At 47.8% G+C, this 27,550-nt stretch overlaps 2 protein-coding genes across 4 annotated transcripts in view; both read right to left on the minus strand.

Annotated features, from left to right (window-relative positions):
• Positions 1 to 261: 261 nt before the first annotated feature.
• Positions 262 to 2,846, minus strand: KRTCAP3 (keratinocyte associated protein 3). 3 transcript variants are annotated; one of them, XR_013928608.1, is made up of 7 exons: positions 2,597 to 2,833; positions 2,460 to 2,519; positions 1,688 to 1,888; positions 1,347 to 1,481; positions 1,165 to 1,250; positions 907 to 1,001; positions 262 to 716 (listed from the first exon to the last, which is right to left on the minus strand). XR_013928608.1 is itself a non-coding variant. In XM_080390313.1 (6 exons), exons 1-5 carry the CDS (start codon positions 2,795 to 2,797, stop codon positions 915 to 917), a joined length of 684 nt encoding a protein of 227 aa, XP_080246439.1. In that variant the 5' UTR covers positions 2,798 to 2,828; the 3' UTR covers positions 262 to 716; positions 907 to 914. The 3 variants fall into 3 exon arrangements, 1 of the variants encoding a protein (XP_080246439.1); XR_013928607.1 differs by lacking the exon at positions 2,460 to 2,519 and having other exon boundaries at positions 2,597 to 2,846; XM_080390313.1 differs by lacking the exon at positions 1,165 to 1,250 and having other exon boundaries at positions 2,597 to 2,828.
• Positions 2,847 to 2,885: 39 nt separating this feature from the next.
• NRBP1 (nuclear receptor binding protein 1) overlaps positions 2,886 to 27,550 on the minus strand; it is a 43,753-nt gene continuing 19,088 nt past the window's right edge. The window contains exons 7-18 of the mRNA XM_080390269.1: positions 26,210 to 26,304; positions 10,788 to 10,871; positions 10,454 to 10,512; positions 8,614 to 8,712; positions 8,407 to 8,539; positions 8,020 to 8,122; positions 4,979 to 5,029; positions 4,746 to 4,881; positions 4,602 to 4,655; positions 4,124 to 4,187; positions 3,991 to 4,046; positions 2,886 to 3,786 (exon numbers count right to left, since the gene is read on the minus strand). Of these exons, the coding sequence (XP_080246395.1) occupies positions 3,688 to 3,786; positions 3,991 to 4,046; positions 4,124 to 4,187; positions 4,602 to 4,655; positions 4,746 to 4,881; positions 4,979 to 5,029; positions 8,020 to 8,122; positions 8,407 to 8,539; positions 8,614 to 8,712; positions 10,454 to 10,512; positions 10,788 to 10,871; positions 26,210 to 26,304 (1,033 nt within the window). The 3' untranslated portion in view covers positions 2,886 to 3,687. The remainder of the gene's footprint in view (positions 3,787 to 3,990; positions 4,047 to 4,123; positions 4,188 to 4,601; positions 4,656 to 4,745; positions 4,882 to 4,978; positions 5,030 to 8,019; positions 8,123 to 8,406; positions 8,540 to 8,613; positions 8,713 to 10,453; positions 10,513 to 10,787; positions 10,872 to 26,209; positions 26,305 to 27,550) is intronic.

A 27,550-nucleotide genomic window follows, 5' to 3' on the forward strand; every position in this document is an offset into this window, starting at 1 on the left:
GTCTGCTGATGGATGCTGAGCCCAGGAACACCGGTCCCAGGGCACCGGGCAGTAACCCTGGACACATGCGTGTCAGCCTCAGCCTCGCTGTGCTGAACATGCGCCCTGCACCCTGAGGGTTGACTGTCACACTGGGACCATGTATCTGTCTACATCCCTGTGCCTGGTAGGGGGCGAGCACAGAGATGGGCTTACACACCAGCTGCACTGCCCTTCCACCAGTGGGCCCAGTTCCCAGATACCCACGCTGGGGAGCCAGTGTGAAAAGGAAAAGTTTATTTACTCAGAAACAACAGAGGCTCATGACAAAAGGATTCTTCACCTTTCATTCCTTGCCCTGCCTGAGCACAGGCACAGCAAACTGAACCTGCCTGCTCTGCTGCAGGGCCACCAGCCAGCCCCCAGGCCAGCCCTGCCTGTTGCCAGGCCCCAGCACCGCTGCCCTCCCCCCCCAGCACCACATGTGGAACACCCAATGGAGCCTTTAGTGTGCTGGGAAGGGCTTGTGTGCCTCCCCAGCCCCAGGAGAGTGTCAGGGGCTTACGGCACTTGCCTGGTGACCCTGGGTAACTTGCAGGGGAACCTGCAGGGTTGTTGCGGGGTGGGGGGCTGCGGGGGGCGCACCCCTACCCCCTGCATCCCACCCTACCCACACCTAAACCTCGGGCAGGAGCATGGAGCAGGTGCCACTTCACCTTGTTGGATTGCAGCACCACCTGGAAGAGAAAAGCACGCATGAGTGCAGGGCGTGCTGTAGGGCCAGGCGGCATGCTGATGCCGCTGGCCAGTAGTTTGTAGCATGTGCTTGGAAAAAGGTTTTCAGGCGACTGGTGTGGGCAGGGGCCCTCTTGACAGTGGAGCCTGCCCCCTCCCATCTCCCAGGCATAGCCCACGCACTGCACACACCTCTCCAGCTAGGCACAGGAGTCAGCCAGCCTGGCCAGCAGTTGCTGCTGCATCTCATGTGGTGGCCCCTCCTTCACTGTACTTGGCTGGACCAGCTAAAAAGGAAAAAGAAAAAGCAAAGTGGAGGGTCAAAGGGATGTGTGAAGGGCTGGACCAGGTTGGGGGGGGGGGAGGGGCGCGGGGGGCCACATTCACTCGGGACAGCCAGGACAAACTGGCCTATCAGAGGTATGAAGAGGTGGGTCCCTCTGCAACTACCCAAGATGAAGGTCTTCCAGTCTGTCACCAAGGCTGGATAGAAGAGGTTCAGACCTGACATGCCCTGCCTCCCATTGCTGCACAGCCTGCTTGTATGGGAACAAGGGCCCAGGAGGTCTCAGCACCTTCAAAAAGGCAGCAACAGTGGGACAGGGAGACCTGTTCAGCTTGATTGGCCATACCTGCTCTTTGGCGTAGCTGCGTGCACAGGGCCCGATGCCCCGCAAGATCAGGGCCACCAAACCGCACCTGCCGGACAGCACAGCTTCTGTGGCCGCCAGCACCATGGAGGGGAACCAGAGCGCCAGGGCCGTGTCCTGCAGAGCAGAGGGTTGCAGGTTCCTCAAGGAGCACAGCCGACCTGCACGCAGCTGAGCGGAGGCTGTGCAGGCAAGTGGGGGAGAGAAGGGCGCAAGAGGAAGACAGGCAGAGAGAGGATGGGCAAGAGAGGGAGAAAGAAAAAGATGAGAGGAAGCAAGAGACAGAGAGTGGGAGGTGGCGTATGGCAGACCTACGCACTCACATAGATGCGTGTGGTGTTGAAAGGACAGTCGTTGGTCACTATGGCTGCACGCGCATCAGCAGGCAGCGCAGAGCTGTTGCAGCCCCTGATGAGGTGCATGCCCCGGCTGTGAACGGTGAGGGCAATGGCCAGCACCAGGCCTGCGCTGCACACTGTGGACAGGAGGCAGTTCAACAGGGACATGCTCAGCAGGGTCCAATGCTGCAGGCAGCAAAGAGAATACATGAGAGCGGGGCTGGCCAAAGCTGGGGCAATGCCGGGGCTGGGCACTGCCACTGTATGGGGCACAGCCACTCTGCAGGGTAACGGGGGTGCTGGGACCCCCACGGACCTTCATGCCAAGCAAGCACATGCAAACTCTTGCCCCTTCTGACATGGCTCAGTCCCACGCTCAGATGAGGTTTTTGCGCCTTTTGCCCCCTCCCGTGAGCCCAGGGCTACCAGCCGGCCCCTTCCACAGGCTCCTGCGCCCAGAGAGCCCAGCTCCGCTGCCAGGTTAAGCCCCCACCAGCAGCAGCCTTTGTCCACCCTGCCTGTGCCAACGGAGGGATGGACGCCTGACTCCACGGAGGGAGAGATGCCTGAGCCCACGGAGGGAGGGACGGGACGCCTGAGCCCACGGAGGGAGGGACGCCTAACCCCGGCTGCGCTGCCCACGCCGCTGCCGGCGGCACCCACAGCCTGGCGAGCCGCCGAGGCGGAAGGAGGCACCGGGGACAAGGTCCAGGGGAGCGGCTGCCCGGCGGGGGCTGGGCCCCGACCCCGCACTCACCAGGGCCGCCTGGGACAGGTTGTGCGACACCAGGATGGCGACGATACCCACGGCGATGCTCTGCGGGGAGAGATCCGCGCTCAACGCCCGCACCGGCTGCCCCCCCCACCCCCCGCCACGCTCCCGCCCGCTCTCACCAGCAGCCCGGAGCCCACGGACACCACGTTGGCCACCGCGTACTCGGGGGTGACGGAGAGGCGGGCGCCGGCGACGTGCCGCAGGACCGAGCCGTGCACGATGGCGCCCAGCACCAGGCTGCCGTGGCCCAGCACGATGAGCGCCAGCCCCGCGCCCATCAGCCGCCCCGGCTCCGCCAGCGCCCGCCGCCCGCCCGCCATGGCCGCCGCCGCCCCGCCCGCCGTGCGGCCCCGCCCCGGGGCACGGCCGCCCCGCCCCGCCCCCCCGGAAAGAGCCAGCACTCGCGTATTTACAAAACAGCTTTATTAAAAATAGGAAATGATAGAAATGAGATGCAGGAGCGGTGCCAGGCCCGGCAGCGCGCACAACCGCGGGCTCGGCCCCGCAAAGCTTCCCGGCAGGGGAAAGGGGGTCCGGGCCGCCCCCGCCAGCCCCCGGGGCGCTGGCAGCGGCGGGGGACGGGGGCCAGGACCGCGCTGAGCACGGGGCGCAGCCCGCACCGACGGCGCAGGGCGGAGCGCAGGGCTGCGCAAAACCAGTAAACAAAGTGCGGCCGAGGAGGGAGGGAAAGAGGCAGGCAAGGCAGCAGGCAGGTGCTGCAGGGGCCCGGTCCCCCCCCCCGGCTCCCTCTGCGCGGGAAGGAGGGTAGTGACTGTCACCGGAGGCAGGTGCAGAGTGGGGTGCAGGACTTACCTTTAAATTAAAAAAAAAAAAAAAAACAAACAAAAAACCCCCAAACAAACAAAAAAATCCCAACCATTTCTGTGCTGTGCAAAAGACACTTTGTACAATTCAAACAGAACAAACTCCATGCACATGAATGGGGCTACAGAACACCCCAAAAGCCAGGACTCAGCTCCACGGCACCACCTGGCAAAATCCCAACAAAACCAGGGCTGGAAATAATACTGATGCACAAAGTCCCCTTTAATAGGCGGCCAGGGAGGACTGTTGCTGAGCCCAGCCACAGCACATGCTGGATGAGCTTCCCAAGCACTGCAGCTGGGGTCTTGCTGATGCCCTACAGTGATGGACTGACACAGGAGTCACAGGCAACAAAGCTGCACTGGCCGCCTGGAGCCGAGGGCTGCTAAGATGACACAGTCACTGCCGTAAGGGTTCCGTTCCGGGTGTAGTAGAACTTGCTGAATGCCTCTTCAAGTAAACAGGTAAGTCTGCTCTGGTCAGCCTGGGAAGAAAAAGCAACAGGGAGGGGTAAGTCCAGTCCACCCAAAACTCAGAGCTTGGCTGAAGCCTGCCAGGGCACATGGGCAGGGACACATCGTATTTCTCCTACCTCCCCAGCTAGAAAAGGACCAATCTGGCATAAACCAGTTAAGTCTGAGAAAGGAATGCAGACCTATATCCCTACCTGAGCCCCAGGCCTGCTTACCTCACTGATGAATCCAAGCTGGACTAGTTCAGCTGCCAGCTCCTGGATGTTGTCATCTGCAACACAGGGAAGGGTGTAAAACCCAGGTCTGAGTGCACTGCTGGCCTCAGTGCAAGGGAAGAAAGGTACTTACTAGGCTGCAGGTCACAGCTCAAGTGTCGATTCAACTTGTCTTCCAGTTTCAGCAGCAGTGTTAACTGCAGGGTAAAGAAGTTCTCATAAGGGACTGCAATCTTGCAAGCTGCCACAGGCTGTGGCCACCACAGCCCACCAGAAATATCCCCAGAAATCCCCCTCAGGATAGGAACCACCCCCCTCCTTGCTAGACTCCTGTGGGGCTCTGGACAACCGCATCCAGTTCCATTCCAAACCACAGCCAGCAGCACCATTGTACAGAGGAAGCCTGAACCTGGGGGTGGGCTGAAAACATTTGCTACGTGCCAAAGTCAGCCACAGGGCACAGGCCTTGACCTGGCTTCGGGCCCTGAAGAGGGCGGCTGTGACAGAAGAGGGTCACACCAGCAGCACATCAGCATGCTGGAGCCGTGAGCTCTGCACAGCTGCCCTGGCACACCCCATAAAGCATGCTTAGCCACCCGATGGGAACATACATGGTGCTTCACTCCCTCCTCTACCGACTCAATGTTGCACTGCATCAGTACCACCTGAAAGAAAAGCAGAGACACCCCCTGACTTACTGCTGCTCCACAGCACAGCTGCCTGGGGAGGGGAGGAATGGAGCTCCCATCTCTCACCTTGCGGGTCTCCACCTCAGCAGGCTCTGGAGTTGGGGTTTTCACTGATGGTGGAGCAATAGGAGATTTCACCACTACCTGCTGCGGCTGCTGGGGTCGCGGCATCCCAAAAGCTGTGAGTGGGTAGATACCATTCCTACAAGAGAAGAGCAGAGTCTGAGGTTATGTCTCTCCAAAATTTTTTCAGTCTCGCACACAGTTAAAGTTGCCCTTTTAAAAAAAGAATCTTTTACCTTACATCCTCCAGGAACTTGTCCAGCTCCAATGCTGGAGACTGTGAGAAGCTGGAAAATAAAAGAAGGGAAAAAAAATACCATGGTGAGAAGTCATCTAACAGAACCATCCACTCAAGTCTCTTTGGATGCAATTTCAAATCCTTATGTCCTAGACTATGGCTGTGCCAGTGGGCCAGATAAGTACGGACAGAGGCAGCCAGCGAAAGGCAAAACAGACTCCAACCTTCCTGTACTGGAAGCAACTATTCATAGAAGCTAATGATGAGGCAACATTTTAATTGTGGCAGAACAGGTATCACCTCCCTGTAGAGGGTTGTCCAATACAAGCGATTATTTGGACGCCAGCCCAATAACACCATGTTCCTAGCAAGGCTTTACAAAGAGATCTGTTATACCAGACCCATGAACCTGTGTCCCATCTCCAGAAGAGCAAGGGCACTCAGCACTGCAAAGGCAAGAATCTCTGCAGCAGCTGATGGCACAGTATGAACAGCTACATCACTCCAAACCAGAAGCTTGAAACTACACCTCAGGATTTAATGCCCCACCCAAATATTTCTTACTGGAGCTTGGGATACTTTCATTCTCTCTGTAATTTCTTTCCCAGATTGCTCATTTAGGTGGCTTCTTAAATGTAATGTCCCAGAGGAAGTTCTCCTACCAATTCATTTTTAATTCTCCATCTTCTAATTCCATTGAACATCAACATCTTCCTTGCTGGTGGCTGATGGAGGACAGTAAGCACTGTCAACCCACCCACCCCCGCCATAACTTGCTGTATCTCCACTGTTCTTCCTCTTTCTCACCCTCAAGAACATACAGTTCCTCTGTGCGGTGACAATGATTTCCAGCCCCTTGGTGAAGTCAGCTCTGACCTGCCCCAGGACTGTTCACAAAGGTTGCCACTTCGTATGCATACACTGCACAGGTAACATCTTTAGACGTTTCACCCAACCACCGTAACCTTCCTCCCGCTATGTGGCACCCCGATACCATGTTAGCTCTCGCCTACAGCTGCACAGCAGTGCGTTACCAAGAAACTGGAAAAGGTCTTTTCCTGTGGTGTTACTTCACAGCCTTCTCAGACAGAGCAGCAGTTCTTTTTTCTCTAACGCAAGCTATTACTGTCTTTTGCATGGCACAGAGTTACCAGCACCAGAATAGTCCACAGCAAGTACCTCATTTCTTTCTGGTTTTGGCTAACAAGACAATGCAGGTTCTCTTGCTTTACCAATTCCCCAGAAAAACACTTTCCTCATCACCTTAGTCAATTCAGCTGTTTAGCCTCCACTTGAGCACATCTTCCCTTCAACTGGTTTCAACAAAAACTTTGAACAGCCAGTCTTGCCCCTTCCACTGTCTTAAGACTGCTTTGAAGAATTTCAGAGATTAGCCAGAGGCTGCAAGCTGCTTGAATCCTGCCATGATTCCCAGTGCTTTGCTGTTCCATCAGATCTAGTGTAGGATGCGCACCCACCTCAGTTCCCCAGACCACTCTCCAGCTCTTTCCAACACACAACATATCTGTTACTTTTCCATCCTCTAGGTGCAGCAGTAGTTTTCAGCAAAAATTTATGATTTTCTCTAGCAGCTCAGTTTGCATGGCACTCAGATAAATCATCTAGAAATTATGCTCTCTGACATTTCAAGTCATGACTATGCTTTCTTTTTCCTTTTCCGGCACCCCTGAGATACTGCACTATCAAAAAGCAAGTCCTAGGCTGGCATATGCCAGATATTTAGACTGCTGAGGATTGGCTAAGTCCAATATATGTAAAGAACTTCTCTCACAGCTTTGGCTCTTCACTCTTTATCCTCCATTTTGAACCTTTAATTAACAAAAAAAACATTCCAAACAGAATTCAATACTATTATTTACTAGTGCTAGGAAGATCAGATTGTCAGGTTTTAGAAAGGTCTGTATCATAGAACCACAGAGTGGTTTGGGTGGGAAGGGACCTTAAAGACCATCCAGTTCCCACCCCCCTGCCACAGGCAGGGACCCCTCCCCCCAGCCCAGGCTGCCCCCAGCCCCATCCAGCCTGGCCTTGAGCCCTGCCAGGGATGGGGCACCCACAGCTGCTCTGGGCAGCCTGGGCCAGCGCCTCGCCGCCCTCACAGGGAAGAATTTCTTCCTCCTCATCTCCATCTCCCCTCTCTCATGTAAAGCCATTTCCCTATGCCCTGTCACTACAGGCCCTTGTACAAAGTCCCTCTCCAGCTTTCTTGTTGACCTCTTTAGGTACTGGAAGGCTCAAAGAGCTTCTCAAATGAACAGTGCTTTTTTTTTTTCCTTGTCATCTTGATTACTTTTGTTCAATAGTCTGAGCATCCCAGAATGCTGAGCTACCCTGAAAGCACCCTGGTCTTCTCTGGAAACACAGTATCCACATCTTAAGACTTTTCAGCTAATCCCTCAACTAGCTGAGGTTTCATCATCCAAAATTTCACATCACTTTTTGGCACTCTACTTGCTCCATACAGATTACAGTCACTTACTTAGAGGAAGCCAGCTCTACAGTTTAAGTGGCTGCTGTGTGTTACTGATAGCTGCCCTAAACAGCCTTTCCCTTTGCATATTGCAGAACAAGCTGCTCTGCTAAGAAAACGCTGAGGAACCATTTCTCCAACATGTCAGACTCCATTTGACAAGCCTGTGATTGGTCCGAGTCACTTCCCCAAACTGTTCAGCCCGGTTTTGCTAAGGGCTGTTCCAACTACAGCGTGTTAACTTCCCACCCCTCCATGTGGGGAACAATTTACATCTCAGCTGCATGGAATCCATTCACAGAACACGGGTGCAAGGCCTTCTTCCACCCAGGAGTTACCCTCCACAGAATTTTCTGTGCCCAGAGAGTGACTGCTTCTTCACTGATAGTGCCATCAGCTCCGTTTTGTTTCCCAGTTAGTGGCAAAATACCAACACTAACTTGAAGAGAAGTGTCCCAAGCAGATCTGTCAGTGCTTGCCCCAGTGCCCCGGCATCTGTTCCACATGCACCTGAGCACCCCCCTCCAAGTATCCCACAGGATACTCACATCATCTTGACTCCTTCCCTGTCCACATGATTAATCTCTGCCAACACTGCACTCATGTCAAGGTTTTTGGTCATTTCTTCTAAAGCATTTTCAGGAATCATATCTATTAAAAAAAAAAAAAAGTTAGAACAACTGCAATTCCTTTCCAACCTAAGAAAAGCAATAAAACCCCAGAGGCTTCAGGCTGTTAAACTCCCATGCCACTCAGAGCATGCAGGGCACCACAGTCCTCCAGGCTCTGCAGCAACCGCAGCTCTGTCTCACAAGGCCCTGGTCCCTGCCTGTCAAGAGCGGCATGAAGGTCTTGGTTTCCAGGATGCCAGCTGTACTGACAACTTAGCGAAGCTTTGCAGAATGCGAGGTGTGGCGCACTGACTCCATACTCACGCTGATGTCCAACGATACAGTGAGCAGCCAGTAGCTTTAGTGACGGCACCTCAAACAATGCCTGATGAAAAAGGAGCTCCCGGGCAGTAGGACGCTTGCCAGGGTCCTGTTCTAAACACTTTTGAATGAACTCCTGAAAGACAAAAATCACATGAGACCCTGTGCAAGGCCAATCGCCCCCTGGAGTGCTGATCCCTCCTCACTCACCCTCTGCAAGGGGTCCTCCAGCAGCTGGATGGCACTGTTAATGGCCTCCTGGGGCACGTAAGACGACTCTCCATTACCCTGTATTTCCAGCACTGCCATCTACAAACACAAAGCAGCGCATCAGACTTCGCTGAGAATTACTGACTACACTGAACAGAGCTCAAGGAGGCAACTGCCAAGCGTGAGATCCTAACAGCCAAGTTGTTTAGTGCTACTTAAGGTCACAGTTTGTGGAGGCAGAGAGAAAATGACCGCCTCATTGTAATAGCTCATTTCTAACACCCTAACAGATTGCCAGAAGACCCAAAAACTATGCCAGCATCCTCTCAGACAGTAAGCATCTCCATTCTGAATCTCATGGTCCATTGGCCTGTACTCCTGCTTGATAATTCCCATCCTCTAATGAAGTAGTAACTGGGCCACTGCCAGAATCTGACAGTGTCCCTCCTGGCTGTATGAATAGCTCTGTATTACAGGAAGAAAAGCAAGCACACAATGCTATCCAAAACTGGCTCCAGCCTGCACATACACAAATTCCCAGCTAGGAAAGGCTGGTAAAGGATTGTCGAGAACACCTTAAGAGTCAGCTCAAGCTTTGCTTCCTGAAAGTTGCATTTCCACAACTCTCTTCCTGCTTCACTTACAGGATGTATAGCATAGGATGAGAATTCCTTGTGTTGGCTCTTTCTGACAATTTTTCCCAGAAAATACTCCTACCAACCACTCCCATTTCCTAGACTTGGGCTTAGTGATTGCAAGGACAGAGGAACCACTAAGCTGCTAAGGTCAGGTACATTAGACTCACACCCAACTGCAACCAGCCCCTCTATCAGGTGGAGACAGGCTGGCCCAGTGTCCTGGTTTCAGCTGGGAGAGAGTTAATTTTCTTCTCAATAGCTGGTACAGTGCTGTGTTTTGGATTTAGTATGAGAATAATGCTGATCACATACCGATGTTTTAGTTGTGGCTAAGCAGTGCTTACTCTAAATCAAGGACTTTTCAGTTTCCCATGCTCTGCCAGTGAGGAGGTGCACAAGAAGCTGGGAGGGAGCAGAGCCAGGACAGCTGACCCCAACTAGCCAAAGGGATATTTCATACTATAGAGTGTCATGCTCAGTATATAAACTGGGGGGACTTGGCCAGGGTGGGCCAGTCACTGCTCGAGGACTGGCAGGGCATCAGTCAGCAGGTGATGAGCAATGGTACTGGGCATCTCTTGGGGTTTTTGTTTGGTTTTCCCTTTTATTTTATTCCTCTCTCTTCCCTTTTCTTTTCTCACAATTATTCTTGTTGTTAGTATTTTTGCTTTATTTCAACTTTTAAACTGTTCTTATCTCAACCCACAGGTTTTACCTTTTTCCGATTCTCTTTCCCAAGCCAGTGGGGGTGGGGAGCAAGTGATCAGCTGCATGGTACTTAAGTTGCTGGCTAGGGTTAAACCATGACACCCAGGAAAGTTATGAACTACATCTGTCCTGTCCTCCAGATACCAAAGGAAGAACACGTACTCCCCCTACAAGGGGAGTTTTGTTCTCTATGCACGTTAAGTACAGTTTGCAGTAGTAACTGTTCCCACCAGCCAGTGGGTCAGACTTCAGAACTGGCCAAGACCCACAGAGCAATAAATTACACATTAGGAATTTCAGAAAGAACTATACATTACTGAGCTATTTACTTCTTAACAAGGATTCCCCAAACACCTTACTAGGGATCACTCCAAGGCAAAGTGCATTTGGTTCAGAGAAAAAAATGCACTTGTTACCAAGCTAACCCACCCGTAACCATAGCATCTTCCCTCAAATTTGTCCTCTCTGTCCCATAGCCAGTGTTCCACACTCACCTCCAGTGCACACATCCCAAAGGAGTAAATGTCCACAGCAGTGGTGACATTGGCAACTTCTGTAACACAGAAATAATGCTCTGTTATCAGTCCATCCCTGCATTTAGTAGTACCAGCAGGACCACCTCTGTATTAGGCTGTGATAATCCTGCAGCCTTCTCTCCTGCCTCTACTATCAAAAGACAAAGGAGCTGAAGCATTTAAGCAGGCAAGCAACTCAAAACCACTAATGTGACATTTGTCATGAGTCTATAGCTGAAAACAAGATGCAGAACAGCTTGTAAGCATTAATAAGGCCAACAAAACCAGCCTTGCAGCTGTAGCCACACCATACCTCCATATTCCGGGGCAAAGAAGTGTAGGTTCTTCTGCTCCTCCCGACAGGTCTTCACATGGTTGTTAATTGTGTCCGGTGCCACTAGAAGAAAGTCATGAATGCTTAGGATACAGGAAGCTGTAGCCCATCCCCAACCAGATCCCAGGGAACACATGCAACTCCAGGGCCCTGTGGTTCCCAAAGGGGCAGCACAGCGGAGTGAAGTTGGCCCTTCATCAGTCCCTCATCTTGGGTCACCTGCCCTGATGTATTTCTCCATTGTTTCCTTGGCTGCAGATTGACTAAGGCAGCTTAGCACTACTCTCCAAGAGCAAATCTGGAGACGACAACTTCTGTCAAATGGGAAGACAAGCTGGGAAGGACTCCCTGTTGAAATGAGAGTCCTGAAAGCACCCAACTTAAGTTAGATCCATAGCATTTGTCACAAAGCAAGTCAACTGTAACAGAAGCCCTAGGAACAGCCAGAGATGCCAAGACCACTGCAATTAAGTCACCACCTCAGGGCTCTAGGAGAGGGATAGACCTACAAAGCAACTCTTCCCCATACCAGCAAGGCACTGGTGTCCAACTGCCTCAAGACTGGTCAAGCAAAGCTGCTGAATGGGGAGAGACTACCCAGAGGCCTCCCAGCAGCCAGCACCTCCATAGCAACAACCACAACACACTCAAGAGCTACAGGGAGGGAATAACTCCCAGCCACAAGAACAACAAGCAGAACACAAGTATGGATGTCCCATAAAAGACAAGCCTTTGGGACAGCCACCTCTGAAAAGACTGCAAGCCACTCTCCAAAATGAAACAGCTGGCTCCACCAGGGAGAAACACAGAAGCAGGCAGGGAGCAGAGCATCACCGTCCCACCTGAAGCTCTACTTCCACCCTTGAACATGCCCATTCCCACAGTCTCAGGCCCATCTCCCACTTTGGCAGCCTCCTGGACAACCACAATTGGTCCTGTATTGCTACAATGTGGACTTACATGGAACATGCCAAATGGCTTGTATTTTTCCAGCTATTCCTGGATTAGGGCAGGACACACTAAAGAAGATTCCCAGTTGAGTGAGACTGAACTAGTTCTCAGCCTCAGAGAAGAGACATTCTCTGGGCTCTAGTGAGACAGAAAGGATCTTCCTTGGTAACTCAGCTCAGCCTTGCTGTGTGGCGCATCCCAAGTCATATCACCATATTCAAGCATTGGAAACTGAGCTGGCTCCAGCATCTACTCTCCCAACCAACCATCCATGAGTAGTTTACTGCTTTTTGTTACTCTGCTAGCTCTTACCTTGGGAGTCCAGTAAGATAACTTCATTCCTACTGTTTACCTGTTTACAGACACCACCAGGTCCTTTCAGCTAAACAGCACAAAGCAAAGTAAGCTAAATTCTTTTCTTCCTCTTAAGGCCTGCTCTGCATTTTCCCTGTAACACCAACAGTTTTAGATCAGCTCTGGCCAGGGCTACATGCAGTCACACCAGTTCTCTCTGCTAGGGACCCTGCCCCAACAGATCATAACATCACACACTAGGCAAGTGCATCAAATTCCTCCCTTGAGCAGCTAGCAGACACCAGATCCTCCTCAGCGCCCAGATGATGAGCTCTGGACTCCTGTGCAGCTTTGTATTTTGCACTACTAAGTTACTTACAACTGAAATTTGTCCAGTCCCCTAACACCTTCCTGTGCTTATGAGGTAGGTCAGGATATCCTCCAATTTCACACATTCCCCATATTTCTATGATCTCATTAATGTTGAGGCTGTTAAGTGTCCGAGGGACTCCAAACCCCTCCAGTGGGGCAGCTCTTTCTGATCTTCTACCCATCCCATGCCTCCAGCCAGTGCCTGACTCTGCACACAGGGTAAATCACCCAAAGTTTGTCCAGCAAAACAGGTTCTCATACTGAGCCTTCTGAAGAGGTTCCCAAATATCCACAATGAAGACATCCCGTTAACTTGCTTTTGTCTATGGGCAGCAGCCCACTGTGTATGTCTGGTCTAGAGGTGGCTACTAAGAGAGGAGGGTCTGTGTCAGGTCTTCTCCAGCAGCTGGATTTCCTCATCATTACTGCTCTTTCCTGTTTCCTCTCTGTAGATATTTTGGCCAAGGAATCAAGATCAGGTTTAACAGTACTGGCCCCTCCCCACTTTAAGTAATTTATTCTTTTCTACTCAAAAGAACAATTCACCACTGTAAAAACAAACAATTCAATACTGTCAAATGAGGGTTTGCCTTCTTAACAAACAAAAAAAAAAAACAGAAACAAAAAGCCCAGACACATTCATGACTTTCAGAACTTCTTCTGGAGACTTGTATACTTCCTCCTAAACCTACAATATACCACCCGATAAGGACAGCTACAGCCCTATGAAGGGCCAGAGACTGTTCACATCCAGAAATGCAATATTGCTGCAGATGCACAGCCACCTGAATACTGTGAAGTTTGTGATCAAGAACAAGTTTTCCCTCAGTGTCCCATACCATTAAGGTTTTGGCATTCCCCCGAGGCCTAGGCTGTAACGCAATCACAGGATCTGGCTGATCCCAGATGTGCTTGTTTTCTGTCTACAAGAACTATTATGAACTAATACTCTGTCCCAGTTTTTGCAGAACAAAGTATTTAAGATGTCAGAAACCCTTCTGTTCTAAAGTCTAAATTTTATATTTTTTTTTAATAGAATACTGAATGTCTTTGTGCAGCATATAGTGTACATGAACTATCAGATTTTTTTTTGTGAACCTTGCTAAACCTAACATCTATTGCATATGTGACAATCTGACTACCATGAGCTAGTGAGACAATCTGGGGATGTAAAATAAAACTTACTAAATAAGTCTTTTATTTGTTCTGCCTTTCTTATCAGTACAACAGATGGTAAGAGTAAACGGGAACCCCTCTTCAGCTACACAGTTCTGTACATTCAGAGGTCTGGCAGCCACCACCAAGATGCTGTGGCCAGGGTAGCACTGCTGTCCGGCCTGGGCCAGACCCCTGGAGAAGGGCAGAGGCATCACAGCCTGCCCCGAGAGGCACTGTGTCAACAGTGACAGCATTGCAGAAATTCAGCTCATGCCATCAAGTGCTGGATCAGTGTCCTCAGGCAGGAACTCTGGCACGGTACTACCCAGGACAATACAAAACCACCAAATACGGAGCAAAATCAGCCAAGTCAACTTCCAAATGATGTTTTGATTAGCTTAATTTTCCAATGTGTCTTTAAATACTGTGACTACCTCGTGTTGGATGGCAAGGGCCAATTCACTATCTAGCCATTCTGTCTTTTGCTCCTGGATCCTGTTTAAGAACAGGGAAGAGGCAGTAATCAATCACAAAAAGGCATTATCCAAAGAAACCTTAGCCTGTGACATAACACAGGCACTCCCACACCAGAAAGGCAAGTACAATGGCATCCTAGTCCAGTCTCCATCTGTAATGGCTGTCTGCACTTCACTGATAATATGTTTTTCTGCATCCAGGTCCTACGGACACTGTGCAGTGGCACCCACATTCCTGGAAAAAGCTGGGCTTGCACTGTCAGTGGGAACTTCCAACGCAGACACACACAAAGGCAGTTTTGAATTTGCTGTTGTAGGTCATCCAGGAACCTGGCCTTTCTAATATACTGGTCCTTGTGCCTCCAAACTAGCAGAATCACACTGAAATTCCTCAACATGTTTTTCTGTCACTGTTGCAGCTGCATTTGATTAGCCACACTTGACAAGCCTTTTTCCTGTTCTAGCAGTTCATATCACAGCTCATGTGCAACTTGGCTGGAAGTCACATGCATAACCTTGCTCTGTTACTGCAAAGCTGAAGCAATGCAACAGTAGGGCAATGGCATAAGACTACCAGATTCTTCACTATATGCCTTAGAGCTAAGCAGAGACAGCCTCACCAGACACACGTCTGTTCCATTCATCACTGTGACAGCAACAACCTGCTACTGAAGGCAACTGAAAAACTCCTCGTAAGCACATTAAACAGGGCAGACAAAAACCGCTGCTATACGTCATGACAATATTTTAGAAGATGCGACAAGAAACCAGGTTTGGTCTGGTCTAATCACTATTGTAGGTCTGTCACTTTGGTGTGCAAGCCACGTAGCACAGAAAGAAACTTCAGAGGAGCTTCACCTGAGCACACATTTTAAAGCAAACTCTTAACTGCACAAGATAAGAACACACACTTTAAGGTACCTCTGACACAAGCTCTTCTGACCGATTCACACATAGATGCTACCCACCATACACATACATCTAGTGATGGCTCTTAATTCTGTGAATGCTCAGATGCATAAAGGCTAAGGACAGTTATCTTAAGCAACAAAAACAATGAAGGTCAAAAAGGAAAGCCAGATCACCAACATTAACAACAAACATGCCTTTCTCAGCCACAGAGAAGACAACAGCAAGGGGCAGACTACGAGACATAGCACGACATGACTGATCATTCTGGTAGCTGAACTCAATCTGACAATAAAAACATAAAGAGAAATAATCAGCATTACTACAGGAACACGCAAAGCTTGCTAAACTTTTCAAACCCTCAAGGACATGCTAGAGCAGGAGCTCGCCAGGGTAAACTGACAACTCTGAGCACGCATTGGTCAGTGGGAGTGTCAGCCAAGAACGCATTTGATGGTATTACTTCCCAACTCCCACCAGTGGCAGGTTTTAGCAGAGATGCCCAATCACACAGCCACCTGCCCTTTTAAACACTACATGTTACAGAAGACATTTCTTCTTATCCTCCGTCTGATTCATACACACCTTTGTTCTGCATTCAGCACTTCCTCCTTGCAAGTAGGAAGGACACTCTGCCCAAACATCCTTCCTTTCCTCTCGAAGTGGCCATTGAGCCACTCAGCCTCTTGCAAGTGCCTAAGCTTTCTGCAAAGCAAGAGTGTATTACTCCAGTCTTCTAGTAAACTGTTCAAGTACACTGTACTCCCGATTTCAGCAGGCTCAAAAAGCAGAAGAAAGCAAGATAACAACAGGAAGGATCAGCAGCTAACCTTTGAGATTAGTCCCAGGCTTGCTACACAAGCTAGCAACAGGGTACAATTAACCACCTTACCTATGCTGCACTGAACCAGCACTACAGGGACTCAGATATAATCAATGGAATGAAAGACCATCTGTTTGCAACCATAAAGGGATGGCCACAGGGCCAGGATAGGTATAAGGCCACATTATTAATTGCTTACACTCATATGCTCAAGACATTTTCACTGTTTTAAAAGAGTGTAAGACTGCACAAAACCAAGACATTTCACTTTGCACACAAATATGGTAAATGAATTTTTATGAGGGAGGACAAAGCCTAGAAAATAAGGAACTAGGAGGTTACTGGAAACAAAAAGAAACATGCAGCCGTCAAATAGAGTCAATCAGGAAAAGCAGTGGCAGGTTTAAGTTGGTCAGAGAATACAAGCATCCTGCAGATCTGTATCAGGGATTGTACACAGTGTTTGCAAAGTTATTTGCAACACTGAGTCACCAGGAGCAAAAGGGTTTTATTATTTTTAACAGTTGAATATCTAATGCGATGAAGGGGCAAAGAGGTTCAGTATATGACAAGCTCACTACATACAGTTCCCAGTGCCAGGTAACAGCCCCCCAGCTGCTTACATCTATGTTCACTCTTGCCATATCCATTGACATCACTTCCAAGTAGTATACCTAATCTTGGCTTAAAACACTACCCAGATTTTACTTCAGAGAAAATACCGATGAAGCAGAACCAGTGGTACTTGCAACAGAGAGCCAATATATAAAAAAATTCATGGACTTTGAGAGAGGTATCCTTCTCCACAGAAATTAATATGGAATCATAAAATCACAGGGTGGCTCAGGTTGGAAGGGACCTCAGGAGGCCACCCTGTCCAAACCCCCTGTTCAAGCAGGGACATCCAAGGCTGGCTGCTCCACCCACACTGCTTCTGAGTAGCTCCAAGGATGTATGCTCCATCATCTCCCTAGGCAACCTGGGCCTGTGTCACCCTCACACCAAAAATGTGTAATTTCCTGATGTTTAGAGAGACCCTCCTGGCACCCATTTAGGGTCCGTCACCTCCGGTCCTGGCACTGGGCACCGCTGGCAGAGCTGCCTGCGTCCCCTCGGCACCCTCCCGCAGGTGTTTATGGACACGGATCCAACCCCCTGAGCCTGCCCTGCGCCAGGCTGAGCAGTCCCAGCTCCCGCAGCCTTGCCCCAGAGCAGAGGGGCTCCAGTCCCACAGCATCTTGGTGGCCCCTCGCTGGACCCTCTCCAGCCTGGCCGTGCCCCTCTTGGGCTGGGGAGCCCAGCACTGAGCCAGCGCTCCTGGGGTGGCCTCTCCAGGGCTGGGCAGAGGGGAAGGATCCCCTCTCTCAGTCTGCTGGAAATATTTTGCCTGATGCAGCCCAGGATATCATTAGCCTTCTCTGTGGCAAGAGCATAGAAATAAATGGAAGGAAGATAACACAGTATCACATTTCTTGTGAAGTGGTGGATGATATTTTTAGGCTTAAGTAAAAAAGCATTCAGTTTTAAACTGACATGTTTGACCACGTCCACTACATGGAAGCAGGAAGTGGGAGTAGACAGAGCAGTAAATGCAAGACTGTAGACACAAGAACAGACAAAGAGGACCTGTAAGATAAGTACTTGTCAATCCTGGCTGCAGGCTCTTAAGCAAGGACTCAGTAGCTTATTAGCATTTTATCTGGATGAGTTCATGATACAAGCAACTTCATTCCAAACAAAGCATGTAGGAGATTTGAAATCTGCGTACAAAACCAAGTTCTAAGCTCTAGACCAGAGGAATGAAGGTTCCATGGACTGGGCAAACCCCTGCTTGGGTTGCATCATCTGACTGCAATACAGTATTTACATCAAAAATATGAAGGGGCAGCAGGATTGCCATTCTTCCTCAGTTTTCAAAACTGAAGCGGCAGGTCACTAACTAACTGCAGTAGCCTCACATCACAGTGCAAAAGTTACATTCAAACAGAAAAACAAGAAAAGACATTCACTGAAATGCTGGGGAGCAAGCTACTCTGGGGGAATCATTTATTCCCAGAAGACAGATGTGCACTGACAAATATAGTCCACAAACATGACTATGAAAATTATTTCATGTTTTGAGCAGTTCTTAACAGAAATTTGGATTGAACCAGTATAAACACATATTCAAACAAAATGCAATTAGGATCCACAAGTTTGAGTATTTCAAGTTTAACTTCCCCAAATTTCAGACTTCACATCACAGATTACCATTGTTTCACAACATGCCGAAATGAAGCTGTGCAAGTGACCTTGGAAGACTTAATAAACCGGAAAGCTCACCCCATGAAAGCAGAAGCCAGAGTGAATACACTACTTGGCCCACATGCCTTAAGGCCTAAATCACAGAATTGTCTAGGCTGGAAGGGACCTCTTGAAAATACAGGTCAACCCCCCTGCTCAAGCAGGGTTAGCTAGAACAGGTCACCCAGGACCACGTGCAGTTCAGTTTTGAGTATCTCCAGGGAGAAAGACTCCAGAATCTCTCTGGGCAACCTGTTTCAGTGTTTGATTACCCTCACAGTAAAAAAAAAAAAAAAAAAAAAAAGTTATTCTTGTTTTAGATGAAACTTCAGGTATTTCAAATTGTGCCCACTGCCTCTTGTCCTGTCAGTGGGCACTAGAGAGAAGAGACTGGCTCCCTCCACTGTCTCTCATCAGGTGTGTATATTTATACCTACTCCTCTCCAGGCCAAACAGTATCAGCTTTTTCTGCCTCCCCTCGCATGGACAGACACTCCAGTCCCTTAAGTATCTTCAAGGCCCTGTGCAGGACTTGCTCCAGTAGGTCTGTATCTTTCTTGTACTGTGGAGCTCAGATCTAGACACAGCACTCCAGACATAGTATCACCGGTGCTGAAAAGAAGGATCACGTCCCTCAATCTGCCAGCAATGCTCTTCCCAAATAGCCTAAGATGCTGTTGGCCACCTTTGTCAGCAGGGTCCGTTGCTGGCTCATGGTCAGCTTGCTGTCCTCCAGGACCCCAAGATCCTGATCTGCAGAACTGGTTTCCAGGAGGTTAGCCCTGAGCATGTACTGGCACGCAGGGATGTAAATACCCGCTAAGTTTGTATTCAAGTGATCTTTCAAGAACTGGCATGTAGGAGTCTTCAAAAATGTTAATGTTCCACATGCCGTCAGTCAAAGGACCCCAAAAGGACAGGACATATGCAACTGCCATACTAACACTAAAATGGGTAAATGAAGACCTGGATAACTATAAGACATGTCCCCTGATATATCCTGGAAATGCACACAAAGACAGAGAAAAAAACCCCACAATCCAACTAAGCTAAAGCAGCAGGCTCCTTCAATGCAACAGAAAAAAAGAGTAAGTTTGACCACAGAATATGCAAGTTCTCATAACTCGCAGCACTAAAATGGGAAATTCAAACTTTCTAACAGATCCCCTTTAATTGAAAATTACAACCAGTCTAGAAGATAGTTGTTTTCTGGTGTTTTCATGAATTATATGACTCACAGCAGCACAAAGAAGGTATACTAAGCAAGGAAAGCAAGCACATGAAGCAAGAGCCAGCTTTTAAACCTTCTGCAAAATAAAAATGAGAGTTTATTACTATCAAGGCATAGCAGGAGATAAACCTGTTAAGTATGCATTCCACTTGGTGACTTTGCAATGAGGCCACCAAAGGCACCAATTCTTATCACTAAATCTGACTTAAAAAAACCAAAACACCACCCTACCCTCGAATGCACACATTAAATCATAACACACACACACATTCAGTCAGGTGTTAGTTGCAATTTCAAAAACTAACCACAGCAATTAGAAGCCCACTGATGGTCACTTACCTATGACTGCTCTTCCTGCCTTGAGGAGTGTGCTTATATACAAAATCAAGGCAGGTCTCTGGTAACCATTTTTGCTAATCTAGCAATCTTAACAGCAGCTAGATTGTGAGATGCCTGTCAATTTTATTACAATTAGAAATTAACTTTGTGCTATTCCATCCAGTTTGTTGAACAGTTTCTCAAGAACAATCCAGGTGTGAAGAATCTTCACTTTATGAGAGGCTTTTACACTGCTGGGAGTCTCAAAGACAACACAGACCAAGGTGAGACGAAGCCTTCAAAAAGAAAAAAACTAACCTGCATACCGCTTTGGACTTTCTGAATCATTCTGGGCAAAAAGAGTGGCACTCAAAACTACTCATCTGCTGGATCTCATTCCCAGCAGCACTGGTAGTCAGACACAAACCTTTTCCTCTGCTTGTGAAAGCCTGCCTTAGTTTTGCCAAGTTTCTAAACAACTGAAAATGCTTGGCTTGGTAGAGGACATGCTCTACACATAAAACTGTGCAACTAGAAGCTAAACTACATAAATTCCTGTTAAATCTTCCAAAAGGAATGCCAACTTGGGTGAAGAAGTTTTCCATTTTTACATTAGATTTTTCTGATTGCTGATTTCAGCTATCCATTATTTTTTCTCCAAACCAAACCTTAGTTAAAACACACAAACAAAAAACCCCACAAATCCAAGATACCCTAGTAACCCCTATTTTATTTCTACATCACCTACTCAGTGTCTCAGGTGTCTGTTAAGGATATGAAAACCACCACGACAAGTCTTTAAATACCAGGTAACAAAATCCAAGAGTGAAGTAATGACTAAAATAAGATTAGTTAGTTATGAAAGCATGTCACTCACAACCTTATTAGCTCAATGCTCAAGCAAAACAGAAGCCTTATACCCTATATTTAGTGTTTTCAAACCCAAATCACTGTTCAAGATCTAAGGATTAAACCATTTCCAGCTCTCATATGAACAGTAACTAGTAATACAACAGTAATGTTAAAACAAGTTCTCAAGAAACCAGCCAAGAAAGCTCAGTATTTCTAGGCCATCTGATGCTGTTTCAGCACAAGCTAGAAACCACAACATCTTCTTAAGCCTGGAGACCACTGGCTGAGGCCCTTCTTGCCTTGCTAGAATGACGGCATTTTGTTCTGCTTGCAGCAGTGACTTGATTTCTGAGGAATGGCTTGCTAATCTTAAGCCTTGTTGCCATCAGTGTGATTGCAGCCATGCTGACACCCAGGCTCAGTCATGTTCCCACTCTCTGGGTTTGTTCCTGGACCAGTCTGGCTGCTGCTGCTGCACCTTGCCTCTTCCACCCCATAAAATCAGCCTGCTGCATGCGACTGCCACAGCCCAACTTGCAGCACTCTGATCAACAAGTTGTCACCAAGGAAATCTGTCCTCCTAATGCTACATGTCCTGACTGCACCAACTTCCCCATCAGCTGTGTAAGGTCCCAGATTTAACTTTTTAAGAGAGCCTCTGCTCTGCTGGCGACGCAGAGCAGCGTGCCACATCCTGCTTCTGCAAACACTGGGAAGGCACAGAACCCATGTGGACAGGCCTTTCCCTTTCCACCACTTCCAGCTGATGGTAGGTTCTCAACTCAGTAGAAACACACTCTAACCACGGAGAACAACCCTGATGGTAAAAATTAAAGTAAGTAATTACTTTAAATGTAAATGTGGCGTTCTATTTAATGGGCTTACAAACCGCAGCACCCAAATCCTTTTCTAGCCCCCGCCACCCCAACTCCCTCCTCATATGCACAAGTGTCCCCAAATACAGAGCTTTGACTGGGGAAACATAAATAGTAAACCTTTACTTCACAATCAGGGACTCATTTGGGTGGGATGTCCCTCTGGCCATCAGGAGCCAGGCACATTCACTGAAACATTTATCTTAAAACATCTAAGGAGTTAAAACTACAAGCAAGCAATTGGATAGCCAAGCACAAAGCAAAGGCTAGTCCAGGTCTGGTGCCCAGCCAAATCTAGCAGAGCAGTAGCAGGAAAGAGTCTAATGTATATGGAAAGTTCAGCTGGGAAGAGCTCAGAACAACGCATCCACTTGGCTTGACATGCAGGAGCCAACATGCACTAGGGTCCATGGACTAGCACACTAAGAACAAGGAGAGGAAGAGAGCTAACAACCAGGAGACTTCACAAAGGGCAGTGCTCCCTCTCTGTAAGGCTTTGGCTGACAGCACAAGGAACAGTTCACATTCCAGCACAGAACACAAGGTCTCAAAGTGGGATGCACCTAAGCCAAACAGTTTTACACACCAGCCTTATAGCAAGGGAACACTGTATAAATAAGTTAAGAGAGTGTGTATGTTTGTGTGTGTTACAAATAGATATACACACACATCATATATATAAATATATATATACACACACAAAAATAAAATCATGTACGTTACATATATAGTGGTAGTCACATCACAGGAGCGGAGAAGTTTGCTCACCATTAGCAAATATCCTATGAAAGACTGTTGGTAACAGAGCAGCCCGTAAGCGGGAAGTAAAACGAGATAGAAGTCAATGAGTTGATGAAACAGCAAGCAGTTAACATCGATAAGAGACAGCTAGGTCAGAATCATGGCAAAACATGGACAAGACTGAGAATCTGGCCTGCCTCCAGCCACCTTTTTAAAATATACATAAGGAACATTAGTATTTCTAACTGAGAACCAGAGGGGGCAAGGGGGACGAGACACACACCTCTGACCAAGTAGACAATTATAGCCAACTCTGAGGTTAAGAAACTGGAAATTCTGTTCTTTCTGCGAGTGCTCTACAGTCCCTTAGCACTCCATTCAGCAAACTACTACCTTCCCCTACATCCCAGCAGATTCTCCTGGGCACAGATCTTGGCAGCAGAACCCATACTTACATACCTAGCCACATAATTTAATAGCAGAGTTAATACCAAGTAAGACTCAGTCTCCCAGCACCTTGGCCTGGAACTGAAAAGAGACTCTGGACAGACTGCAGTTAAGCATATAAAGAATCCTAGAGGTCAGAAATGTCAGAGACAGGGAAGCATATGCATCAGCCAAGTGCCTGGAGGCACTACTCAAAGATACACTACCCCAACACTAAGCTTGCCCCTGTCCTCTACTGGAAGTCTCACTCGGCACATGCTAGCATGTTGCCCTGTCTCAGGGGCACCAGAAGACACTCTACAAGACACTCCAGTATGAGGCCTCAGTTCTGTTGGGGCACTCCAAGAGCTGCCCAAAAGGATTTTCAATTCAAACCCATCAACTCTTTCCACCTGTGACTGGCTCTTACTTCCAATGAGAATTACAAGAAAATCTCTCAACATTGCTGAACGCCAGCAAGCAGCAGCAGCGAACACCCTGTCTAAACACACAGTTCTCCTTCACACTCAGAGTACCTTCAACCTGACACAGTAAACATCTTGCAACATGCTCCCTTCGCAGGTCTACTTGTTAGACAATACAGGTACGCACATATGCAATGAGGTGTTACATGGGGATCCTGGGGAAAATTACACAGAAAACAGCTTGGACCTCTCACAAGGAATGTTTTCATCTGACCACAACTCCAGAAAGCAGCTGGAACATCTAAGTCTCTGGGAACACCAGTGGCAAGTTTAAGAACTGTAGGTGTCTTTCCTATCCTCATAACAAGTTCTCCAAAGCTCTCCATTCATGTGACACTTTTCCTCCTGAAATCTATTAACCCTGCATTTTATGGCACTGGGAAAAAAAAAAAAAAAAGTAAATTAATGGATTATGGATGGCTTTGGCATTTAAGCAGTATGAGAAATCCTCCCTCTTTCCCACTCCCTTTTTCTTTGACAGACGACACAGCAAAAAAAGATTTCATCCCTCTTCCCAAAACTCAGTGCAATAGCAACATCCTACTACTAAATTAATCTCTCTTGTCCCTGAAGTGCACAGGTGGCTCTACAAAAAAAAAAAAAAAAAAAAAAAAAATAAAAAAGACTGATCCAGAATTACATGCAGAACAAGAAAAACAGCGGTTAGTCCTGTCAGTGCATGTGCTTCTGCAATCTGAAGTAGCAGCAAGGAGTGATGGGCAGAAGGGTTGCTTCCACACCTAAACAGGTGTTACAGGAACAAGTACGTATCAGCCGTTTCCGATGCAACACAAGTCACAGGCACTACTCTTTCAGTACTTCCTCACTGAGCAGACAGGAGGATGTTCTGCAGAACACACTAGCAACTTTCTTTCCCCAAATCTCTTCCACACATTCAGCAAGTATTCCCTTTTGCTTAAAGTAGAGCGAAGAGGAGCTTTCGGGAGCATAGCCCAGAATGGTGCTGGGGACAGATGTGGTATCAAAGAGCAGATCATAGTGCACCAAAATATTGTTCCCCTTAAATCCATGAGAATTACTGCCCTGCTCATTTTAAGTAAACACAGGAAAGTTTTCAGATACCAGCCAGCTGTAAGAAGTAACTACATGAAGCAATAAACATGGGGGTCACTGACAACGTTAGGCCAAAGTGACTATTGCTCTGGGGCCTGAATGTGAAAAAAGCCTGTCTGGCTACTGCACAGGCAGCACTACTAGAGAACCTCAAGCTCAAATACAGCCAGCAATTCTGATGATGTAGTTTTGAGTTTCCTAGTTGGGTGGACACTAGAGCAACAAGAGTACATTCTGCAACACCAGCAGCTTTAATTCCAGCTTGCACTGGAGCCATAGCTTTCACATCTGGAGGATTCCTCTTCTAATCACAAGTCCACTTGTGCTCACTTCCCTTTTTTAAGAAAGCACCAGTTTAGTTTCCTAAATAAATCACTTCACTTCTGAACACAAGGTGAGCAAGGCAGGCTACAACTGCAAAGCAGAAGAAAGTTTTTTTCAGGAACAACTGCAATTCAGCACTGCTCCTGCACAGTCACGCTCCCAGCACATGTCCTTTTCTCACTGAGGATACAGTTGTTACAGCACACATGCATCCAGCACTCCGAAAGAGCACACCAATCTAATCGCCTCTGTCCCTCCCACCATGCCTAACAGTAGCAAAGCTCTACAGAATTGGTGCAAAGGTGTAACTCTACTTGAGGCAACTGTTTGTGACACACACTGGAAGAGCCACCTTTATTCATGACAGCCTCTGAATAGCAGCACTGGGAGTCTGAATGCTCTTGAGAATGTCATGTTTGCTCATCTGCAGAGCCTCCCTCTTGGAGAAAGCCATGGCTCTAGATACCAACTTCGAGTGGTTTGTTTCTACAGACAAAGTGCTGGCTACCAATAAGAGAGACTGCATCTCAATACTTTTAAACTAAACTAGAAAGAGAAGGATCTCTTATGTACTCGAGTCTATTATAGACCTCCTGTAAGTGGCCTGAATTCAATGCCAGGGAGCCAGTTGCGTTTGCCAGCATACAGGTATCAGATGTACACAACTCTTGGAAAATTCTTCCACCTGGACAAAATCAAGGAAAGATAATAAAGTGAACCCCATGATGTCATCAGTCTGTGTGAAGAGTAAGTCACCAAGTTTAAAGGCAGAGAACTGAGTGTTCCTTCTGTCATGACCCAGTCTCCCTGGGTACAAGCACATATCAGAGGTTTGTTACAGGGAATAGAGACCCCAATTCTGGAACAAAAGAGGCAACACAAGAATTCTTTGATGGAGAGGAAAGTTAGAGGTCTTCAGGTTGTGGAGAGTCTACTTTTAGATGACAGATGAAGCACAGCACTCCTTCCTGTACACTGCCAACATCAAACCAAGAATTCACACAGACAAAAGCCTACAGTACACACTCCTCAGGTTTGAGAACACCTGCACAAGTTGGAAAACAGATAGCAAATCTGTCCCTTGAAAGGTTACGTCAAGGTACAATATAAAACATCCCAACTGCAGACAGATTTTGAGAGACATAGGAACAGCAAAGGTGCAAAAGAACAGAGCATGCAAGGATGTACTGCACTGCCAGAAAAATCATTTCTTACTTATGAGATAAAAGATTTCAGCACAGCATAGCTGCCTGAACAGGGCACGTCTTTGCCAAACAAACTCAAGGCAAACCAGCATCCTGTAGTCCAGGCCAAAGTGAATGATGCTGGATGGGGATGCCAAGACAAGCAACTCCCTGCAGCCAGAGACTATAAGCTTGATGATAAATGTTGGTTGCTACAAGAAACACTCACTGCCTCACTGGACACAGCTCTCAAAGCTTCACAACACTGGGAAGAGAACCATGTGTGTATTACCATGAAAAAGATTGCAGGGGAGATAAATTCAAGGATAATGTGCATACAGAACTTGAAGAGTTTCAGCACCATTTCTCGGGTCAGTCCCTTGAGATCAAAAACTGATGAAGGGGCTAACAAGGGAAATAGTATCCAGTAGCAGTCCCTCCTGCACCTGAAGGTGGTCCAACCAAAAGTGAATTCAACTACCAATCTCTGGCAAAACTGATGTGGAGGTGGAGGAACATGTGTACGTACATACATGCCTAACATGACAGATAACCTTGAAAGGATTAGGTGCCTTTGTTTGCACAGTTTGTCTCATAGGCAAGTGTCACCTCCAACAAGCCTTACCTGACCCAATTTTGATCAATCCGTTGTGCTGAATGAAGATGGTGTCGCAGGTCAGGTTACCATGGATGATTGGGGGATCACAGGAGTGGAGGTAGCTAAAGATTCAGAAAAGAGCACTGGTCAGAAGACTACTGAGGCTGAGGCCAGGAATCTCCCACTCCTTCATCCCTTCCCTCTCTCAAGCAACATCAGAAGAGAACAGGAGGGTAAAGGACACATGCCAGGGATTTACAGTAGCAGGGAGGTACAATTAAGTGACTTTACATCAGCCTCTAGGCTAGGAAAGAATCATGAAAATTAAGCAATTGTCTCTAACGGACAATCTCCAGAACATGGGGGAAAAGAAAGCTTTCTCTGATCAGTTCCCAAGAAATGCAGGATACCAAGGATAAAGAAACTATTTCATCCACCCCAATACAGCTAGATGGATGCTAACAGCCTCCAAATTTCATACCAAAAATATTACAGCCTTATTCTGACCCTACTCATAGGGCATCAAAAAGGCACTCAGTGCCGTACAAACATATCGGTCATGTTTTCCAGCAGGCACAAATAAAGCCTTTCAGTGCTAGGGTCCCAGGTATATATGAGGCTACCTGTTTTCGCACCTCACTCCGCTTGGTTTTATGTTGGCAGCCAGCACAAATAAGGACTGTCAGCTCCCAAAAGCTTATTAGAACCCCAGCTATTCATCAACAGCTACACTTAGCCAAATGGCAACAGAATTTTCTCTACGGAGTGCTCCGACATCTGGGTTATTGCTCTTCTGAGGCTATTACTAGCTACACACCAAATCTGACTCAGGTAGAGAAGAGCCTTTAAAACCAAAACAAAAAACCCAGATGCTATTCAACTGTGTCACACTAAGATGGCTGCAGAAGATCTACATCAAGAAACATACAGATCCACACAGGCTTCAAACAACATCACACCACAATAATTATGAATTCACTGCATGCTACAGGGCTGCAGCCTGCCACAACTAGGAAAATTTTCCTCACTTCCCTCATGTGGAATTTGATTTCTTTGAGAGTTCTTCGCAACATCCTCTTGGCCACGGTTAGATCCACATTATAAAGCTGGATACTCTGGAGAGCTCCCTGATGCTCTGCTCCCACACTCGCTATGTCACAACTGCTGGGATCTAAAACATACATTGCCCTGTTTCTCTATTTTAAAGGCTCCAACATTGTCTAAATGAAGACTCTGGGATTGTTATAGGAAGTGCCGCTGACACTCTGCAGACCATGACTGGGATAAGAATCAGGCTGGGTGACTAAAAGTGCTCTCCAAGCTCCGTTCCATGAAGCTTACTAACATTTAGCAGCACGTATGTTTACA

The sequence above is a fragment of the Falco punctatus genome, assembly GCF_963210335.1.
Source record: "Falco punctatus genome assembly, chromosome: 5".
Classification (NCBI taxonomy): Eukaryota; Metazoa; Chordata; class Aves; order Falconiformes; family Falconidae; genus Falco; species Falco punctatus.

What these genes read in the sequence shown, in the direction of transcription:
- KRTCAP3 (XM_080390313.1), bottom strand. Translation starts at nt 2,797, where the DNA reads ATGGCGGGCGGGCGGCGGGCGCTGGCGGAGCCGGGGCGGCTGATGGGC. An exon ending in CCGTGGGCTCCGGGCTGCTG is followed by an intron (nt 2,520 to 2,596) that starts GTGAGAGCGGGC and finishes CTCTCCCCGCAG; the next exon opens with AGCATCGCCGTGGGTATCGT. An exon ending in GCAGCTACGCCAAAGAGCAG is followed by an intron (nt 1,002 to 1,346) that starts GTATGGCCAATC and finishes TTTCCTTTTTAG; the next exon opens with CTGGTCCAGCCAAGTACAGT.